At 37.6% G+C, this 19,199-nt stretch overlaps 1 protein-coding gene across 4 annotated transcripts in view; it reads left to right on the forward strand.

Moving 5' to 3' along the window:
* The window catches only part of NFATC3 (nuclear factor of activated T cells 3), a 137,693-nt gene that overhangs the window by 42,399 nt on the left and 76,095 nt on the right, over positions 1–19,199 (forward strand). For all 4 annotated transcript variants that reach the window (XM_047078632.1, XM_047078628.1, XM_047078630.1 and 1 more), the window contains exon 3: positions 1,482–1,644. In XM_047078632.1, the coding sequence (XP_046934588.1) occupies positions 1,482–1,644 (163 nt within the window). The remainder of the gene's footprint in view (positions 1–1,481; positions 1,645–19,199) is intronic.

The raw sequence follows: 19,199 nt of genomic DNA on the forward strand, positions 1-19,199 counted from the left end.
ACCTTAAAAGTCCAATTTCACCAGTCACTAAGAAGATTTTTTTTTTTTAATATTTATTTTTTGGGAGAGCGCAAGCAGGGGAGAGGCAGAGAGAGGGGGACATAGGGTCTGAAGCAGGCTTTGCGCTGACAGGCTGACAGCAGTGAACCCAATGTAGGGCTCGAATTCCTGAAGGAGATCATGACCTGAGCCAAAGTTGGACACTCAAGCAAATGAGCTACCCAGGTGCCCTAAAAGATGTTTTTAATAGAAATTATTGTAGGTTGGGTCCTTTAATATTTGACCTACAGACATATAAGTTGTTTCTTTTTTAAATCCTGTATTTTCATTGTTAATGTATCTAAATGAGGGGTGGTTGGGTGGCTCAGTCAGTTAGGCATCTGACTTTGGCTCATATCGTGATCTCATAGCTCGTGAGTTCGAGCCCTGCATCTGGCTCTGTGCTGCCAGCTCGGAGCCTGGAGCCTGCTTCAGATTCTGTGTCTCCCTCTTTCTGTCCTTCCCCCCCCCACACACACACTCCCTCTCTCTCTCTCTCTCTCTCCAAAAATAAATAAACATTTAAAAAATATGTATACATAAATATCTAAATGAACCTATATCCCTTTAAGCTGTTTAAATTATCTTATTGATCAATTGATGTTTTCTCTAAAATTGACATTTAGAATCTGCAATGATAGACCTTATAGTTTTTCAGCCAAATGTGTAGTGAAATTAAATTGTACCTCAAATTGCAGTATACTGCTGCCTATAAGCGGTGTACAGTATTTCAGAGAAACAAGAATAAGAAGGAAGTGGGTAAGCAACAGGTATAATAGACTAACTTCTATAGCTACACACCAGGGATGGAGACATATATACTGAGATACAGGAGTATTTGGATCCTTAGACACTGATAGCACATATACAGAAATGGACATTTTTTTTTTCAATGTTTTTATTTATTTTTGGGACAGAGAGAGACAGAGCATGAACGGGGGAGGGGCAGAGAGAGAGGGAGACACAGAATCGGAAACAGGCTCCAGGCTCCGAGCCATCAGCCCAGAGCCTGACGCGGGGCTCGAACTCACGGACCGCGAGATCGTGACCTGGCTGAAGTCGGACGCTTAACCGACTGCGCCACCCAGGCGCCCCAGAAATGGACATTTTTGCTTAAAAGTTAAATTATTCTTTGGTTGTTTTTTTATAATTAGGTACACATAGTTGAAAATCATTTAGTTTTGCAAAATGTTAGAATTTGTCCTTTTTAAAAAATACAGGAAACCAAAATGTAAATGAAATGGATTTGAGTTAAAGAATTATTTCGTAAGTACCCATCATATCCAGTGTTATAACTTATTAAGTAAAATTTTATTTTGGAATACTCTGCTTCAGAGATCACAGGAGGAAAAAAATGTTGGTTGCTGGCAAAGAAGGGATTTAAATCCTTGCTTGGCAGTAATAGCATGGTGAAATGCATTTTTTGTGTGTTTCGTTTATAGCACATCTTCATTACCTCCACTAGACTGGCCTTTACCAACTCATTTTGGACAATGTGAACTGAAAATAGAAGTGCAACCTAAAACTCATCATCGAGCCCATTATGAAACTGAAGGTAGCCGAGGAGCAGTAAAAGCATCTACTGGGGGACATCCTGTTGTTAAGGTATGAGTTGGGACTTATTTTGGAGATATCATACATTTTTTAATGATAAAGTCTGTTCATTTAGGTACTGCTGAGCACAAAAAGAAAATTCAAAGCTTAAAACTTCTGTTGAGGTTTTATGTTTTTGTTCATATGGCACTTCTGCATTGAGGTTATTTTTTTTGCTAGGTTGAAACATATTCTTTTGCTTGTGGACTGACTCTCCCGCTGAGAGGAAAGATTGTAGTGGTCAAACAGTTGTTTTTCTTATTAAAAAACCCCAAATAACAAAAAACAACTGTATTGTAAACATAATACATGCTCGTTTAAAATCGAAGTAATACTGGGGCGTCTGGGTGGCTCAGTCGGTTGAGCTTCCAACTTCATGTCAGGTCATGATCTCTCAGTTCGTGGGTTCAAGCCCCACGTCAGGCTCTGTGCTGACAGCTCAAAGCCTGGAGCCTGCTTCAGATTCTGTGTCTCCCTCTGTCTCTGCCCTTCCCCAGCTCATGCTCTGTCTTTCTCTCTCAGAAATAAATAAACATTAAAAAAAATTTTTTTCAATCCAAATCCAAGTAATACCAAAAATAAAGCAATAAATTACCCCAAATGCAAACCCCTCAGAAATAAGCAATTGTTAATATTTGATTAACATTCCAGATAATTCTCTGTGTATATTTAGTGTAAGTCTGAATGGATGGCTAGAAAATAGATTGAATTTTTTTATGGATAGTATTATACTGAACATCTTTGTGATGAAAATGTTTAATTCATTTTTATTTGAATTTATTAGGAAAAACTAACATGAAATCATAAAAATATGTAATAGTTGAGCATGTGAAATATACTTAATAGGTAAATTTTGAATCGTAATAGTTGAATGTTAACTTTAATATTTGAATGAAATATTTATAAAATGAAACAGAAGTAAAAAGTAAGAACTTATACTGAATCTTAGATATTGTTCTTCCCGCTCAGAGATCCTAAGAAGATCTAAGGTTAAAGATACTAAATTATTGAGAAACTGAATCACTGTTTTAGATGGTTTGAATTTTGACTCCCTGCTTTGAAAAATGAGATGATTGTCTTAAACTTCTCCTGCTCTACCCAGGTTCTACCTCCTGAATTTTGTTGCTTCTGTTATTTTCCCTTGCAGATCTACAGCCATCTTCCCACCCTTGTACCCTTCCACACTCCATTGTTTAGCTTTAGTCCTATGTCTAGTTGGATTCAGTGATTACTACTAATTTTTACATGTTTTATTGTTAAATGTTTTGTTTAAGGAGGGCTTTGGATTCTGTATTTGTTGGGTTCTTTCATGTTTGAGAATGTTTGTTGGCTTAAATACCCAAACATCAGAATGGCCTGTATATAATAATCTCGAGTCACCTATTTTCTCTCTCAGGACTTGTCTTAACAGCATTGTGTATTGAGGACGAATTAGTTTTATCTGAAGTGAATTTGAACAATACAGGTTATGAACTATCATTTCCTGTATCAGCCATGATTTATGATTTATCATTATTATCTAAACAATATTTAATAGTTCTTGACAAAGCTTTACATTTTAGGTGGGTTTTTAAATGACTTGTAGTGGGGCGCCTGGGTGGCTTGGTCGGTTAAGCATCCGACTTCGGCTCAGGTCATGATCTCACGGTCCGTGAGTTCGAGCCCCGCGTCGGGTTCTGTGCTGACAGCTCAGAGCCTGGAGCCTGTTTCACATTCTGTGTCTCCCTCTCTCTCTGCCCCTCCCCTGTTCATGCTCTGTCTCTCTCTGTCTCAAAAAATAAATACACGTTAAAAAAAAAAAAAAGTGCCCTGCACAGCATGGGGCACATAGTAAATGACTTGTAGCAAGAAATAGCAGTTACAGAAAGAGATCAGGTTTGTGGTTACCAGTGAGGGAACTGGATCAAGGTGGTCAGAAGGTACAAACTTCCAGTTATAAATAAGTACTGAGGATGTAGTGTACAACATAATGATTACAGTTAACACTGCTATATAGTATATTTGAAAATTGCTAAGAGTAGATCCTGAAAGTTCTCATCACAAGGAAAACAACCTTTTTTTTCCTCTATCTCTGTCAGTTTTTGGTAAGTATATGAGGCGATGGATGTTAGCTAAATTTATCATAGTAATCAGTTCACAACATAAAAATCAAGTTATTTATATACCTTAAATTTATGTACTATTTTATGTCAATTGTCATAAGAATTCTCTCATTTAGGGGCGCCTGGGTGGCGCAGTCGGTTAAGCGTCCGACTTCAGCCAGGTCACGATCTTGCGGTCCGTGGGTTCGAGCCCCGCGTCAGGCTCTGGGCTGATGGCTCAGAGCCTGGAGCCTGTTTCCGATTCTGTGTCTCCCTCTCTCTCTCTGCCCCTCTCCCGTTCATGCTCTGTCTCTCTCTGTCCCAAAAATAAATAAACGTTGAAAAAAAAATTAAAAAAAAAAAAAAGAATTCTCTCATTTGTTTTTTTTTAATTTTTTAAATTTATTTTAATGTTTATTTTTGAGAGAGAGTGAAAGCATGCATGAGTGGGTGTGGGATAGAGAGAGAGGGAGACACAGGATCTGAAGCAGGCTCCAGGCACTGAGCTGTCAGGGCAGAACCTGATGCAGGGCTCGAACCCATGAACCATGAGATCATGACCTGAGCGAAGTCAGATGCTCAACTGACTGAGCCACCTAGGCATGCCCTACCGTTTGTTCTTAGAGTCACATTTTGCTCTTAAATGAGAGCTTATTTCAGTTTTGTTAAGGAAGAAGATTGCTTCATTTACTGTATCTTTGAGTTTTCTTACCAGGAAAGAAATTATTTATAAGTCCTTAAGTGAACAAAAATTTTTTGAGAGTCCAAGTGGTTTGTTGCCACAGTATTCCTTTAATTACAAACTGGTTCTCTGAGGTGCCTGGGTGACTCAGTTGGTTAAGAATCCAGTCTTGATTTCGGCTCAGGTCATGATCTCATGGTTCATCAGATCTAGCCCTGTGTCAGGCTCTGTGCTGACAGTGTGGAGTCTGCTTGGAATTTTCCCTCTCTCACTCTCTCTGCCCCTCCCCTGCTTGTATGGTTGCTCTCTCTCTCTCTCTCTCTCTCTCTCTCTCTCTCTCTCTCAAAATACATAAATAAACATTTAAAAGAAGAATTAAAAAGATAAAAAATAAAAACTGGTTCTCTTTTGGGGCTCCTGCTGGCTCCATGGAGCGTGCAACTCTGTCTCAGGGTCGTAAATTCGAGCCCCAAATTGGGGTGTAGAGATTACTTAAAAAACCAAACTGGTTCTCTTCTTAGGAGGAGACTAGCACTTCTGGTATTATTATCGTTGCTTTATATTGTCCTTGTGAGTGACTTTTTTTTTTTTTTTATAACTTCTTACCTGAAGAATTATATCATTACAGGGGCGCCTGGGTGGCGCCGTCGGTTAAGCGTCCGACTTCAGCCAGGTCACGATCTCGCGGTCCGTGAGTTCGAGCCCCGCGTCAGGCTCTGGGCTGATGGCTCGGAGCCTGGAGCCTGTTTCTGATTCTGTGTCTCCCTCTCTCTCTGCCCCTCCCCCGTTCATGCTCTGTCTCCCTCTGTCCCAAAAATAAATAAACGTTGAAAAAAAAAATTAAAAAAAAAAAAAGTAGAGAAAGAATTATATCATTACAGTTGAAATTACTGACTTAACCAGAATATGTCTGGATGCTGATGGTTCTTTATCAGTCTTTCCAAGTACCTATGATACTCCCTTTCAATCTGAGATTATTTCTTCCTTTGTACAAGAAAATCTGTATTATGTATCTGTATACCTTTCCTGTCCATTTGTTTTGTCCTTTACTTCAGGGACTCCAATTACTAGTCAAATGTCAACTTGTCTTTGTTTATCCCCCATGTCTTTGTGTTTTTTCCTCTGGTTATTTTAATGTCTTACTATTTAGTGTGTGTGTGTGTGTGTGTGTGTGTGTGTGTGTGTGTGTGTGTGTGTTTAAAGCTCTGCTCTGATGTTTTTGATCTATTCGTCACTTGCTGTTTCTAATTTAGCTTCTAATTTTTTTTACGTTTATTTTTGAGAGAGACAGAGAGAGACAAAGTGTGAGCAGGGGAGGGGCAGACAAAGAGGGAGACACAGAATCTGAAACAGACTCCAGGCTCTGAGCGGTAAGCACAGAGCCTGATGTGCAGCTTGAACCCACAAACCGTGAGATCATGACCTGAGCTGAAGTTGGATGCTCAACCGACTGAGCCACCCAGGCGCTTCTCTAATTTAGCTTTTAGATCTGCAGTTGTGTCTTGAACTTTAATTTGATTCTTTAGGTCCATTTTCCACTCATTTGATATTTTATCATTATATTTTATCTCATGATTTATTGAATTTATATTCTTTATTTATATTTGTATAAATATATTTATAAAAAAGAATTTATATATATATATTTTAATGTTTATTTTTGAGAGAGAGTGTGAGAGAGAGTGTGAGCAGGGGAGGAGCAGAGGGAGGTGGGGGACAGAGCATCCGAAGCAGGCTCTGCGCTGACGGCAGCTAGCCCGATGAGAGCTTGAACTCACAAATCATGAGATCGTGACATGAGCTGAAGTCAGACACTCAACGGACTGAACCCCTACTGAATTTACATTCTTAGATTTTTTAGTGTGGAACATTAACTGGTAATCAATTTCTGGGTTTTGTCTTTGTGTGTATGTTTTTTTTGAGGGGGAGGTTTTGTTTTCATTTTTATTTCATTAGTCAAATGTCTTATATAATTTGTTCCATTTTTCATTAAATAAAAAGAAGAACAAAAACTGTATACTATGATTGCCTAATTGTCATGCCTTTTCTCCTCCATTTTGTTTGAGAGCTTTGGTCTGTAGCCTGAGGAGATTGGGGTAAAGAGGTACAGAGTTACTTTAGGGTAGGCCTTGTTGGGTTTGGCTCAAGAGAGTGAACAATATCATGTATTATGGCCCACTCCCAGAACTCTGGTGTGTATCATATTTTCATGAGCTGTGCTTATTCCCCTAATACAGCACAGAGTCCTGGAAGATGGTCAGCACTCCTGACCTTTTCTGCCCTGCCAGAAGCCCTGGAGCATAATGTAGTATCTTTTATTCTTGAGGAAAAGTTTTTCCTTGACTTTTTTCAGAGCTACCTACTTAGAACTTTGATTTACTTTGCTGTCAATTAGCATGAGTTAGTGTTTTCTATTTTGTTTTCTCATTTTATTACTTTTATACCATTAATGTAATTATTTTATTTTTTTTATTTTTATTATTTTTTAAAATTTATTTTTAGGGAGTGAGAGAGTATGTGCCCACAAGTTGGGGGAGGGGCAGAGAGAGACAGAGGGAGTGAGAATCCCAAGCAGGCTCCACCCCAGTGTGGACCCCAACTTGGGGCTCAATCTCAGTACCATGAGATCATGACCTGAGCAGAAACCTGGAGTTGGATGCTTAACTGACTGAGCCACCTAGGTGCCCCAATTTATTTATTTATTTATTTAGTTAGTTAGTTAGTTAGTTAGTTAGTTAGTTAGTTTATACTTACTAATTTTATTTACTGCTGTTGCTTTTCCTGGTGGATGAGGTATGGATTAGTTAGTAGTTGTGCCATATAAATCTTAATCCTCTGTTTCACATTCCTCGTACCACCACCACACACACATACATTTTGGTTATTTTGTTAGCTATTGAGTAAAGAAGATTGTGATACTGCATTCCATTGTCTTTATGCAAAATCAGATAATCAGAGAAATCATTTTCCTCATAATCAGAGACAAATAAGCATTACATGATGAGAACAGGTCATCTCAAATTGGAAATGAAACTGATGCCTAACTCTATATACTCTACCACACTTGCAGGGTTGTGTGCTTTGTAGGGACACTCTTCATTTCTGTATGTCCACTTCTGAGACTTCATTTTTTCCATTAACAGAGGTGGCCCTTTTTCAGCAACTAAGAGGACTATTTGTAGATTTCTCTGCTATTCTGAGAATTTTGTAATGCTTGGGAAAGGACGGCATCATTTGCTATTCCAGACTGGTCTGAGCATCACACATAAGAGTGGCATGCTTGGTTCTCAAGACAAAAAAGAAAAAAAAAAGCCTTGAATTGCTGAGTAGTGGCTTATTTTCTTTTAAACATTTTGTTGCTAAGAACACATCATTAAAGTACACAAGTCTTAACATGTACAGCTCAGTGAATTTTTAATATACACATACCCATATAACTACCACAAAGGTTAAGATATAGAGTATTTTAAGCACCCTGAAGACTCCCTTGTGCCCTTCCCAGTTTGTATCCCCCAGCCAAAGTTAATCATGCTTCTGAACTTCTTCTCATCATAGATTTGTCTTTTTATTCTTGAATTTCATATAAATGGGATCATATAGAATATCCTATTTTCTGTCTGGCTTCTTTTATTCAACATTATGACTGTGAGGTTCATCCATTTGCGGCGGGTAGTTTTTCTTTTTCTTTGCTGTGCAGTACTCTGTTGTATTAATTTGCTATAATTTCTTCATCTGTCCTCCTATTCATAGACACTTGGTTTGTGTCCAGTTTTGGACTATTTTGAATAAAGCTGCTGGACTGTTTTGAATAAACCTATGTTCTTTTTTCTCTTTTTTAACACATCTCTTTTATTTTTTATTTTAATTCCACTGTAGTTAACATATGGTGTTACATTAGTTTCAGATGTACTACACCTATCTTTTGACAGACAGGGCATTCACTTGTTTTGGTAATATGTCCGTTGAGTGGAATCGCTGGTATTGCAAAGTACCCATACCAGTTTTTACTTCTGACCAGTCATAATATGGAGGTTTCAGTTACTCCACATCTTCACCGGTACCAACACTTGGTTGCTGGTATTTTTTAACTATTTCAGTAGGGTTGTAGAAGAATCACACTGGTTTTAATTTGTGGTTTCCTGATGACCAGTGATGTTGAACATCTTTTCACGTTTGTTTTCAGACATTTGGCTGTCCTCTTCTGTGAAATGTCGGTTCACCAGTTTTTAAATTGTCTTTTTCTTTTTGATTTGTAGGTTTTTTTTTTTTTTTAATTTTTTTTAGTGTTTTGAATGTAAGTTTTTTGTCAGGTATATGCATTGCAAATATAATTTCTTCTCATTGTCTTTTGCTTGCTTTTTCACTGTTTTGTTTTACTTTTTTGTTGTTTGTTTTGAGAGGGAGCTTAAGTAGGGGAGAGATAGAGGGAGAGATAGAGGGAGAGGGAGAAAGAGAATTTTTTTTTATATAAATTTTTTTTTTCAACGTTTATTTATTTTTGGGACAGAGAGAGACAGAGCATGAACGGGGGAGGGGCAGAGAGAGAGGGAGACACAGAATCGGAAACAGGCTCCAGGCTCTGAGCCATCAGGTCAGAGCCCGACGCGGGGCTCGAACTCATGGACCGCGAGATCGTGACCTGGCTGAAGTCAGACGCTTAACCGACTGCGCCACCCAGGCGCCCCTAGGGAGAAAGAGAATTTTAAGCAGGCTCCGTGCCCAGGGTGAGGCTTTGTCTCACCACTTTGATATCATGACCTGAGCTGAAATCAAGAGTTGGACGCTTAGCTCACTGAGCCACCCAGGCGCCCATTGATGTGTGTTTTGATGAATGGAAGTTTTTAATTTTAATGAAGTCCAAATTATTAGTATTCTTTTTCCTGAATAGTGCTTTTATATCCTGTTCAAGAACCTTTGCTTACATACCAAGGTTATGAAGGCAGTCAGTCTCTTGTGTTTTATTCTGGAAGCTTTATTGCTTTACCTTTTATATTTAGGTCTATGGTCTTTCTCAAATTATTTTTTGTGTATGGACTAAAGAGGTAAGGATTAAGCCCCCCCTTTTTTATCGATAAAAGTTGACTCAGTACCATAATTGAAAGCCCATCATTTTTCTCTTGTGCTGCATTGGTGCCTTTGTCATAAATCAGGTGACTGTATACTGTGGCACTCTTTCTTAACTCTTCATTCCATGCCACTGGACTATTTGGTCTATGTTAGTACCATCATTACAATGCCTTAATTACAATGGCTTTACAATAAATCTTATGATTTGGTAGTGTGAGTCTTCTTTTAAGATTCTTCTGACTATTCTAGGTCCTTTGCATTTTTGTATGAATTTAGAGTCAGCTTGTCATTCTCCATCCCCCCTTAAAAAAAAACAAACCCATGGGGATTTTGGTTAGGATTACCTTGAAAGTATAGGTCAGTTTGGAAAGAACTGACCTCTTAATAGTATTGATGCTTCTAGTCCATGGATATAGTTTATCCCTTCACTTATTTAGGTATTATTTAATTCCTCTCCGCAGTGTTTTATAGTTTTCCAGGTAGAAATCTTTCACATCTTTTGTTATTTCCAGTTTCAGTGTTTTTAATGCTATTATTGTATTTTTTATTTTATTTACGTTTTGTTTCTAGAATATAGAAATGTAATTGATTTTTTTTAATACTGACTTTATATTTCTTGACCTAACAGTTTATTTTAGCTTCTTTTGGGTTTTCTAAATAGTTGGGTCATCTTTGAATAATAACCGTTTTACCTCTATAATTTTTATACCTTTTTTCCCTAAAACTTTTATTGTGGTGAAATAACACTTAACATAAAATTTATCATGTTAATTATTTTTACATGTATGGTTTAGTAGTATCAAATACATTCATAATGTTGTATAACTTTGACCACCATCCATTTCCAAAGCTCTTTTCATCTTATAAAACTGAAACTCTATACCCCTCTTTTTTGTCCCCTTAGCTCCCAGAAACCACCATTCTTCTATTGTCTCTACGATGATGCTGACTACTCTAAGTACTTTATATCAGTAGAATCATACAGTATTTGTCTTCTGTGACTGGCTTATTTCACTTAGTAATAGTCTCAAGGTTCATCCATGTTGTAACATATAACAGAATTTCTTTCCTCTTTAAGGCTACATAATATTTCATTGTATACACATTTTGCTTGTCCATTCATCCACCAATAGACATGTGAGTTGCTTCCACATTTCAGTTGTTGTGAATAACATTGCTATGAACATGGATATGCAAATATCTTTTTGAGACCCTGCATTCAATTCTTGTCAGTATATACCCAGAAGTAGAATTGCTGGATCATATGGTAATTCTACTTTTAATTTTTTATTTATTTTTTATTAAAAACAATTTTTTTTTGAGAGAGAGAGCATTAGTAGGGGAGGGAGCAGAGGGAGGGAGAGAAAGAATCTTAAGTAGGGTCCACACTCAGCATGGAGCCTGATGCAGGGCTCTATCCCACAACCCTGGGATCATGACCTGAACTGAAATCAAGAGTGGGATGCCCACCTGAGCCACCAAGGTGCCCCTCTACTTTTAATTTTTAACCACCATTCCCACCAACAGTGTACAAGGGTCCCAGTTTTTGTACGTCCTTGCCAATGCTTGTTTTCTGTTTTTTTGATAGCAGCCATCCTAGTGAGTGTGAAATGGTGTCTCATTGTTGTGATTTGCATTTTCCTTCTGGTTATTGAGTTTGAGCATTTTTTAGATTGATTGACCATTTGTATAACTTCTTTGGGAAAATGTCTTTTCAAATTTTTGCCCATTTTTTGAAATAGGTGGTGTGTTTTTCTGTTGTTGAGTTTTAGGAGTTCTCTCTTTTTCTCTTCCTCTGTGTATGTATATGTGTATAAAAACACATGTTTGTGTGTGTGTGTGTGTGTACACACACACACACACACACACATATATGTAGTTTATACTTATGTAATTAAAATTTTTAAATGTTTATTTTTGAGAGAGAGAGAGACAGGGTTTGGTGGGGGGTTGTGGAGGAGCAGAGAGGGAGGGAGACACAAAATCCGAAGCAGGCCCTAGGCTCTGAGCTGTCAGCACAGAGCTCGACGCAGGACTCGAACCCACGAACCACAAGATCATGACCTGAGCTGAAGTCAGACGCTCAACTGACTGAGCCACCCAGGGGCCTCTATATTTATGTAATTTATATATTTATATTATTAGATGTATGATTTGCAGATATTTTCTCCCTTTTTTTGGTTCTCTTTTTACTCTGTGGATAATGTCTTTTTTTTTTTAATCTTTCTAGTTTTTATGATTTTTATTAAAAAATTTTTTTTAATGTTTATTTTTGAGACAGAGAAAGAGAGACAGAGCATGAGCAGGGTAGGGGTGGAGAGAGAGGGAGACACAGAATCTGAAGCAGGCTCCAGGCTCTGAGCTGTCAGCACAGACCCCGAAGGGGGCTCAAACTCACGAACCATGAGATCAAATCCTCATGAAGTTGGACACTCAGCCAACTGAGCCATCCAGGCGCCCCTTATGATTTTTACTATTAAAAAGATTTTTTAGAGATAGAGCGGTGGAGAGGGACAGAAGGAGAGGGAGGGAGAGAGAATCGTAAGCAGGCTCCACGCTTAGCATGGAGCCTGAGTTGGGGCTTGATTCCACGAGCATGAAATCACAGCCTGAGCCAAAATCAAGAGTTGAATGCTTAGCTGATTGAGCCACCTAGGTTCTCCTGGATAATGTCTTTAATGCCCCCAAATTCTAATTTTCATGAAGTCCAATTTGTCTGTTATTTTGTTGACTTTGTCTTCATATCCTAGAAAGAATTGTCAAATTCAGTGTTGTGAAGCTTTTGCCCTAGGTTTTCCTCTATGAATTTTGTAGTTTAAGTCATACATTTAGATCTTTTATCCATTCATGCTAATTTTTGATAAATGTCAAGTTAGATGTTCAGCATTATACTTATGCATGTAGATATCCAGTTGTCCCCACATCATTTGTTGAAGACTATCCTTTCTTCGTTGAATGGTCTTGACACTATTGTCAAAAATTGTTTGTATGTGCAAGAGTTTATTTCGAAGCTCTTAATTTTATTCTGTGGCTCTATATGTCTGGCTTTATGTCAGTACCACAGTGTTTTTATTACTGTGGTTTTGTAGTAAGTTTTGAAATTTGGAATTGTGAGGCCCCGAGTTTTGTTCTTTGTTTTTGAAGATTGTTTTGGCTCTTTAGGTCCCTTAGGTTCCATATGAGTTTCAGGGTGGGTTTTTCTATCTCTGCAAAAAATGTCATTCGGATTTACTTAGGGATTGCATTAAGTCTGCAGATTGCTTTAGGTAGTATTGTCATCTTAACAGTATAAATCTTGACTCCATGAACAGGGGATGCATTTCCATTTATTTGTGTCTTTACTTTTTTCAGCAGTGTTTCATAGTTTTCATTATACAAGTCTTTCACCTCCTTGATAAGCTTTTTTTTTCTTTTCAAATTTTTATTTAAACTCTAGTTAGTTAACATGCAATGCAATATTGGTTTCAGGAATAGAATTCAGTGATTCATCACTTACATATAACACCTTAGTGCTCATCATAACAAGTGCCCTCCTGATATCCATCACCCATCTAGCCCATTCCCCACCCACCTGCCTCCATCAACCCTCAGTTTTTCTTATCTATCTTTAAGGGTTTCTTATGGTTGTTTCCCTCTTTTTTCCCCTTCTCCTTCCCTTCCCCTTCCCCTTCCCCTTACCCAAACAAAATTCATCTGTTTTGTTTGTTAAGTTCCACATGTGAGTGGAATATACGGTATTTGTCTTTCTCTGATTTCACTTAGCATAATATGTTGTAGCTCCATCCACGTCCTTGTAACGGGCAAGATTTCATTCTTTTTGACTGCTGAGTAATATTCCTGTGTGTGTGTGGGTGTGTGTGCGTGCGTACGTGTGTGTGTACCACATCTTCTTTATCCATCCATGGACATTTGGGCTCTTTCCATAGTTTGGTTGTTGTTGATCATGCTCCTTGGTTAACTTAATTCCAAAATGTTTTATTCTTACTATTGTAAATGGAATTGTTTTCTTAATTTCTTTTCTAGATTGTTCAGATTGTATATAGAAATACCAACTGATTTTTGTGTGTCGACTTTGTGTCCTGATACTCTGTTGAATTCTGTGAATAGCTGTGTGTATGTGTGTGTGTGTGTGTGTGTGTGTGTGTAATCATTAGGGTTTTCTTTATATAAGATCATATCATCTAAGAACAAGGATAACTTCACTTCTTTCTTTCTAATTTGGGTGCCTTTTATTTCTTTTTCTTGCCTAATTGCTCTGGCTAGAATTTCTAGTACTGTTTTGACTAGAACTGGTGAAAGCAGGCATACTTGGGTTGTTCCTGGTCTTCTAGGAAAAGCTCTCAGTCTTTCTCCTTTGAGTATGATGTTCATTGTGGGTTTTTCTTTTTCTTTTTTTTAAAAAAAATTTTTTTTTAGCGTTTATTTATTTTTGAGACAGAGAGAGACAGAGCATGAACGGGGTGGGGGGTCAGAGAGAGGGAGACACAGAATCTGAAACAGGCTCCAGGCTCCGAGCTGTCAGCACAGAACCCGACGTGGGGCTCGAACTCACAGATTGCGAGATCATGACCTGAGCCGAAGTCGGCCGCCCAACCGACTGAGCCACCCCGGCGCCCCTGTGGGTTTTTCATATATGGCTTTTATTATATTGAGCTAATTTCCTTCTATTCTAGTTTGTTGAGTGTTTTTATCATGAAAGAGTATTGGATTTTGCTAAAGTTTTTCTGAACCAATTGAGATAATCATGTGATTTCCTCCCTTCATTCTATTAATGTAGTATATTATATTGATAGATGCTTATATGTTGAACTATTCTTGCATTCCAGGAATAAATCTCACTTGGTTACTGTATATAACCCTTTTAACATGCTGATTAATTCAGTTTGCTAGTATTTTGTTGAGGTCTTTTGCATCCGTGTTCATAAGGAATATTGGTCTGTAGTTTTCTTGTTGTGTCTTTGGCTTTAGTATCAGGGTACTGTTGACCTCATGGGATGAGTTAGGAAATGTTCAGTACTCTTCAGTTTATTTGAAAATATTGAGAAAGATTGGTATCAGTTCTTTAATGTTTGGTTGAATTCACTGAGTCCAGGACTTCCTTCTTGAGGTGATTTTTAACTACTGATTCAGTATTCATACTAGTTATAGGAATTTTCAGATTGTCTATTTCTTTTTTTTTTTTTAAGTTTATTTATTTATTTTGAGAGAGAGTGCATGAACTGGGGGTGGAAGGCAGAGAGAATACCAAGCGGGCTCCACACTGTCAGTGCAAAGTCTGACATAGAACTTGATCCCACAAACCATGAGATCATGACCTGAGTCGAAACCAAGACTCAGATGCTTAAATGACTGAGCCACCCAGGTACCCCCAGATTTTCTATTTCTTCATAGTTTAGTCTTAGAAAGTTTTGAGTTTCTAGGAATTTGTCCAGTGTGGTTATCCAATTTGTTGGTATACAAATATTTATAGTACTCTTAATCCTTTTTATTTCTGTAGAGTTGGTAGTAATGTCCTCATCTTCGTTTCTGATTTTAGTAATTTGAGTCTTCTCTCTTTTTTCTTAGTCCATCTAGTGAATGAAAGGTTTGTCAACTTTGTTGATCTTTTCAAATAACCAACTTTTGGTTTCATTGATTTTCTCTAGGGTTTTTCTCTTCTCTATTTCATTTATCTCTGCTCTAATCTTTATTATTTTCTTCCTTCTGCTAGCTTTAGGTTTAGTTTGTCCTCCTTTTTCTAGTTCCTGAAGTTATAAAGTTATGAATTTACAACTAGAAATCAGAATCCCCCCCTCTTCCAACAAGGATTGCTGTTTTTTATTATTGTTTCTGTTTTTTTTTTTAAGTTTATTTATTTTGAGAGATAGAAAATGTACACATGCTCGCAGGGAGGTGAGGTGCAGAGAGAGCGAGAAAGAATCCCAAGCAGGCTCCGTGCTGTCAGCACAGAGCCTGACGCGAAGCTCGATCTTACGAACTGTGAGATCATGACCTGAGATGAGATCAACAGTCGGATTCTTGGGGCGCCTGGGTGGCTCAGTTGGTTGAGCGTCCGACTTCGGCTCAGGTCATGATCTCATGGTCCGTGAGTTCCAGCCCCGCGTCGGGCTCTGTGCTGATGGCTCAGAGCCTGGAGCCTGTTTCAGATTCTGTGTCTTCCTCTCTCTCTGCCCCTCCCCCGTTCATGCTCTGTCTCTCTCTGTCTCAAAAATAAATAAACGTTAAAAACAATTAAAAAAAAAAAAGTCGGATTCTTAACCAACTGAGCCACCCCGGGCACCCCTGTTTCTGGTGTTTTGATTGCTGTAGGCTGTTTCTTTACCAAGGATCAGCCTGAGGTGTAAATTTAAGATCTCTGGTCTTTTTTTTCCCTGGTCTTTTCTGAGCCTTTCCCTAAGCATGAGTGTTTAGTTTCTAATTTTCCCAGTTGTTTTTTTAATATCCTAGTCTAAATATGTGTCTTCCAGAAGGGGAAAAAGAAAAATGTGGTGAATTTATAAATGGAGAGTGCAAAAATAGAAACTGAATGTTCTTTTATTATTAAATTGGTCTGGTAGATGTATGGTGTGTGTGCGTGTGTGTGTGTGTATAGTCTCTCTTTTTTTTTTTTTTTTTTTCAGTTTATGGTTAGGGACTATAGAATTATGCAGCACTGTTCTTCTTCCACATTACCAGTGGGGTTTTTTTGGGTTTTACACATTCACAATGTTTTTGTTTTGTGGGGTAAAAAATTTCTATAGTGCCTTTAGAATGCATAAGCACAATTGAGAAAGAGATGCAGTTTAGTCTGAAATGAAACTAAATTGTTTACTTGTTGCCAGGAAATTAATCTTTAATAAGTTTAATATAGTTTATAAGGAGTATTTAATCAGATTATTTTTCTTTTTAATACTTATCTAAATACGGGAAAATAAAGTCCATAGTTTTTTATTGGAGTTGTAGAGTGAAAATGTACGTTTTCATTCACTAGGATTGGAAGAGTCTTGCAGTTCTTAACTTTCTGAATTTTATTTTAAATGTTTTAACATATTACAGATTCTCATTATCTTTTAGAGTAAGTTTTAGAACAGATATTTTAAAAGAATTTGGGGTATCTGGGTGGCTCAGTCAGTTAAGTATCTGACTTCAGCTCTGGTCATGATGCCAGGGTTCATTGTCTGGCTCTGTGCTGGCAGCTTGGAGCCTGGAGCCTGCTTCAGATTCTTTGTCTCCCTCTCTCTCTGCTCCTCCCCCACTCTTAGTCTCTCTCTCTCTCTCTTTCTCTCTCTCTCTCTCTCTCTCTCTCTCTCAAAAATAAATAAACATTAAAAATAAAATAAAAGGGGCGCCTGGGTGGCTCAGTCGGTTGAGCGTCCGACTTCGGCTCAGGTCATGATCTCACGGTCCATGAGTTTGAGCCCCGCGTCGGGCTCTGTGCTGACAGCTTGGAGCCTGGAGCCTGTTTCAGATTCTGTGTCTCCCTCTCTCTGACCCTCCCCTGTTCATGCTCTGTCTCTCTCTGTCTCAAAAATAAATAAACGTTAAAAAAATTTTTTAAATAAAATAAAATAAAATAATTTGATTTTCAAATGGACATGTATCCCCAAAGTGCTAAAAGTCAACATGCAACTTCACAACAATGCCAAATTCAGTGACATTTTGCAGATTTGTGCTGATGTTAATTGCAAAAACTTGCTTTTTTCAGTGCTTTGTAGTTTATAAAATGTTTTCTCAGAGTTTATATTTAATATTCACAAGAGTTCTTGGTAAAGGGCAAGGCAAGTACATTGTGCAGATGATTTAAGATTACACATGATGTAATTGGCAGAGACCTTAAACCCAGGTCTTTTGACTCTGCTGCTCTGTTTTCTGTTTTACCATATTGCCTCTTAGACTGCAGCTATGTTATAGTGTCATAGTTCTTTTTATTAAGTGCTTTCACATTCTCTCATTTAATTCTCCAGATAAGCCTTTTTAGAAACCTGGTCTTTGACTTAAAGTCATGTGCTATTTCTACTACCTTTATATAAAGTCCTCAGTCAAAATCTTAGACTTTTGTTTTCCATTATTATAGTTTAAACTCTCTTGGATTAATCATGTTATGCTAACTACTGTGACCAATACTTCCCAGTGCTCAGTGGTTTAGGGCCTAAAAAAAGGAAGCTTATTTATTTTCTTTTAGATTGTCGCTCATGAATTCAAGGTCTGTCCTCTTGTGATGTCATCATCTTCAACACATAGGCTCCATGGTTCCTGAGAAAAGCAAAGGGAGTATAGGGAAGGCACATAAGATGCTTGAACCTGGAAGTTACTACCAGTTATTACAACTCACAGACCTCTGGCCAAAAGTAGTCATATGGCCCTACTTAAATACAAGGGGACTGTGAAAAGTAGTCCCTGTGAAAAGTAGTTGTTGTTGGGAGCCTTTCCTCAGCAACAACTCTATACTGTACTATACATCACAGCTCTGCATAAATCTTTGGTGTCAGTGTCTCCTCTGCCATATCCCCTATACGGTATGGTCTTTTGATTATATTCAGGAGTTTAATAGTAGCTAAGTGACTAATATGGGTTCTTCAGTCACACTGCTTAGGTTTGAATCCTGGGCTGTACTGTGTCTTTGGCCAAGTAACTAAAATGTTGTAGATTTTTTTTTTTTATTAAATCATTCATTGCCTAATTTATTCACCCATCTATCCTTTCGTTCACTGAATAAATATTTTTTGATTGCTCGCTACCTTACAGACAGTATTGTAGATGCTGGGGATCTAGAGATGAACAAAATAAAGTCTCTGCCCACATGGGCCTTTCTTACATTATTACTGAGAGGAGACAATGAGTAAGTAAATAAAATAATATTGTAATGTATTAGGTAAAATATTAAGAATTAGAATATGATATAAGAGGCTAATTATGGGAGGAACTTTACCTCTGGTTCCTTTTTTATAAAACAAGGATAATATCCTAAGAGCTGATATGAGGATTAAATGAAACACTGCATGGACAGAACATGGCATAGTACCTTACACATAGTAAATGCTCAGAAAATGTCAACAAATGTTGATCAGTATTCTGTGAACCCTGATGAAGAGTAAGTAGCTGAGTAAGATATCAACATTGGCATCCTAGAATTCACCTGGAATGATTAGTGTCATTTGAAAGAGTTGTGTTTGCATTCCATGGGCTAGTATTGTATCAAAATGAAAAGAGAAGGGCACTTAAGCACTAGTTGTAGAAATCTTTCTGGTATTTGTTAAAGGACAATTTCAGATGTTCTCAGTATACTTATACATTGAGAGCTAAGAAGTTTCTGAAGTATATATTTTTTGAAATTATGGAAGAACTCAAAATTGAAGCTTTTGCAAAATACCTCCTACCTTCTAGCCAACTAATAAGTTGATTTCTTTTATTTAAAGTAAACAACCTTAGTAATTAATGTGGTCTGCAACTATTTAATACATCCAAGACAGTCTGTTACTTAGCTGGGGATTCAATGGGGGGAGATCAGACATGTTTCCTACTCCCATGAAATTTACAGTTTGGTGAAGCTTGCAAATGAGATAACAATAAAGTATGATAAAGGTTTAAAGGATGAAATTCACATCTCTAAAAGAGGACATAGCTGAAGGGGTTGAAATGGGCACTGCTTATTTGAGGAAAGTTCCTAGCTAATTAAAAACATTAGCCAGAGAAAAGGTAGATACTAAGTAAGGAAAGGTATGAAGCAGAGGGAAGAGTTTATTTATTTTAAAGTTTAT

This window comes from Lynx rufus, unplaced genomic scaffold (genome assembly GCF_022079265.1).
Source record: "Lynx rufus isolate CCGP_SWC_20201006 ecotype Redwood Valley unplaced genomic scaffold, mLynRuf1.p SCAF_16, whole genome shotgun sequence".
Lineage (NCBI taxonomy): Eukaryota > Metazoa > Chordata > Mammalia > Carnivora > Felidae > Lynx > Lynx rufus.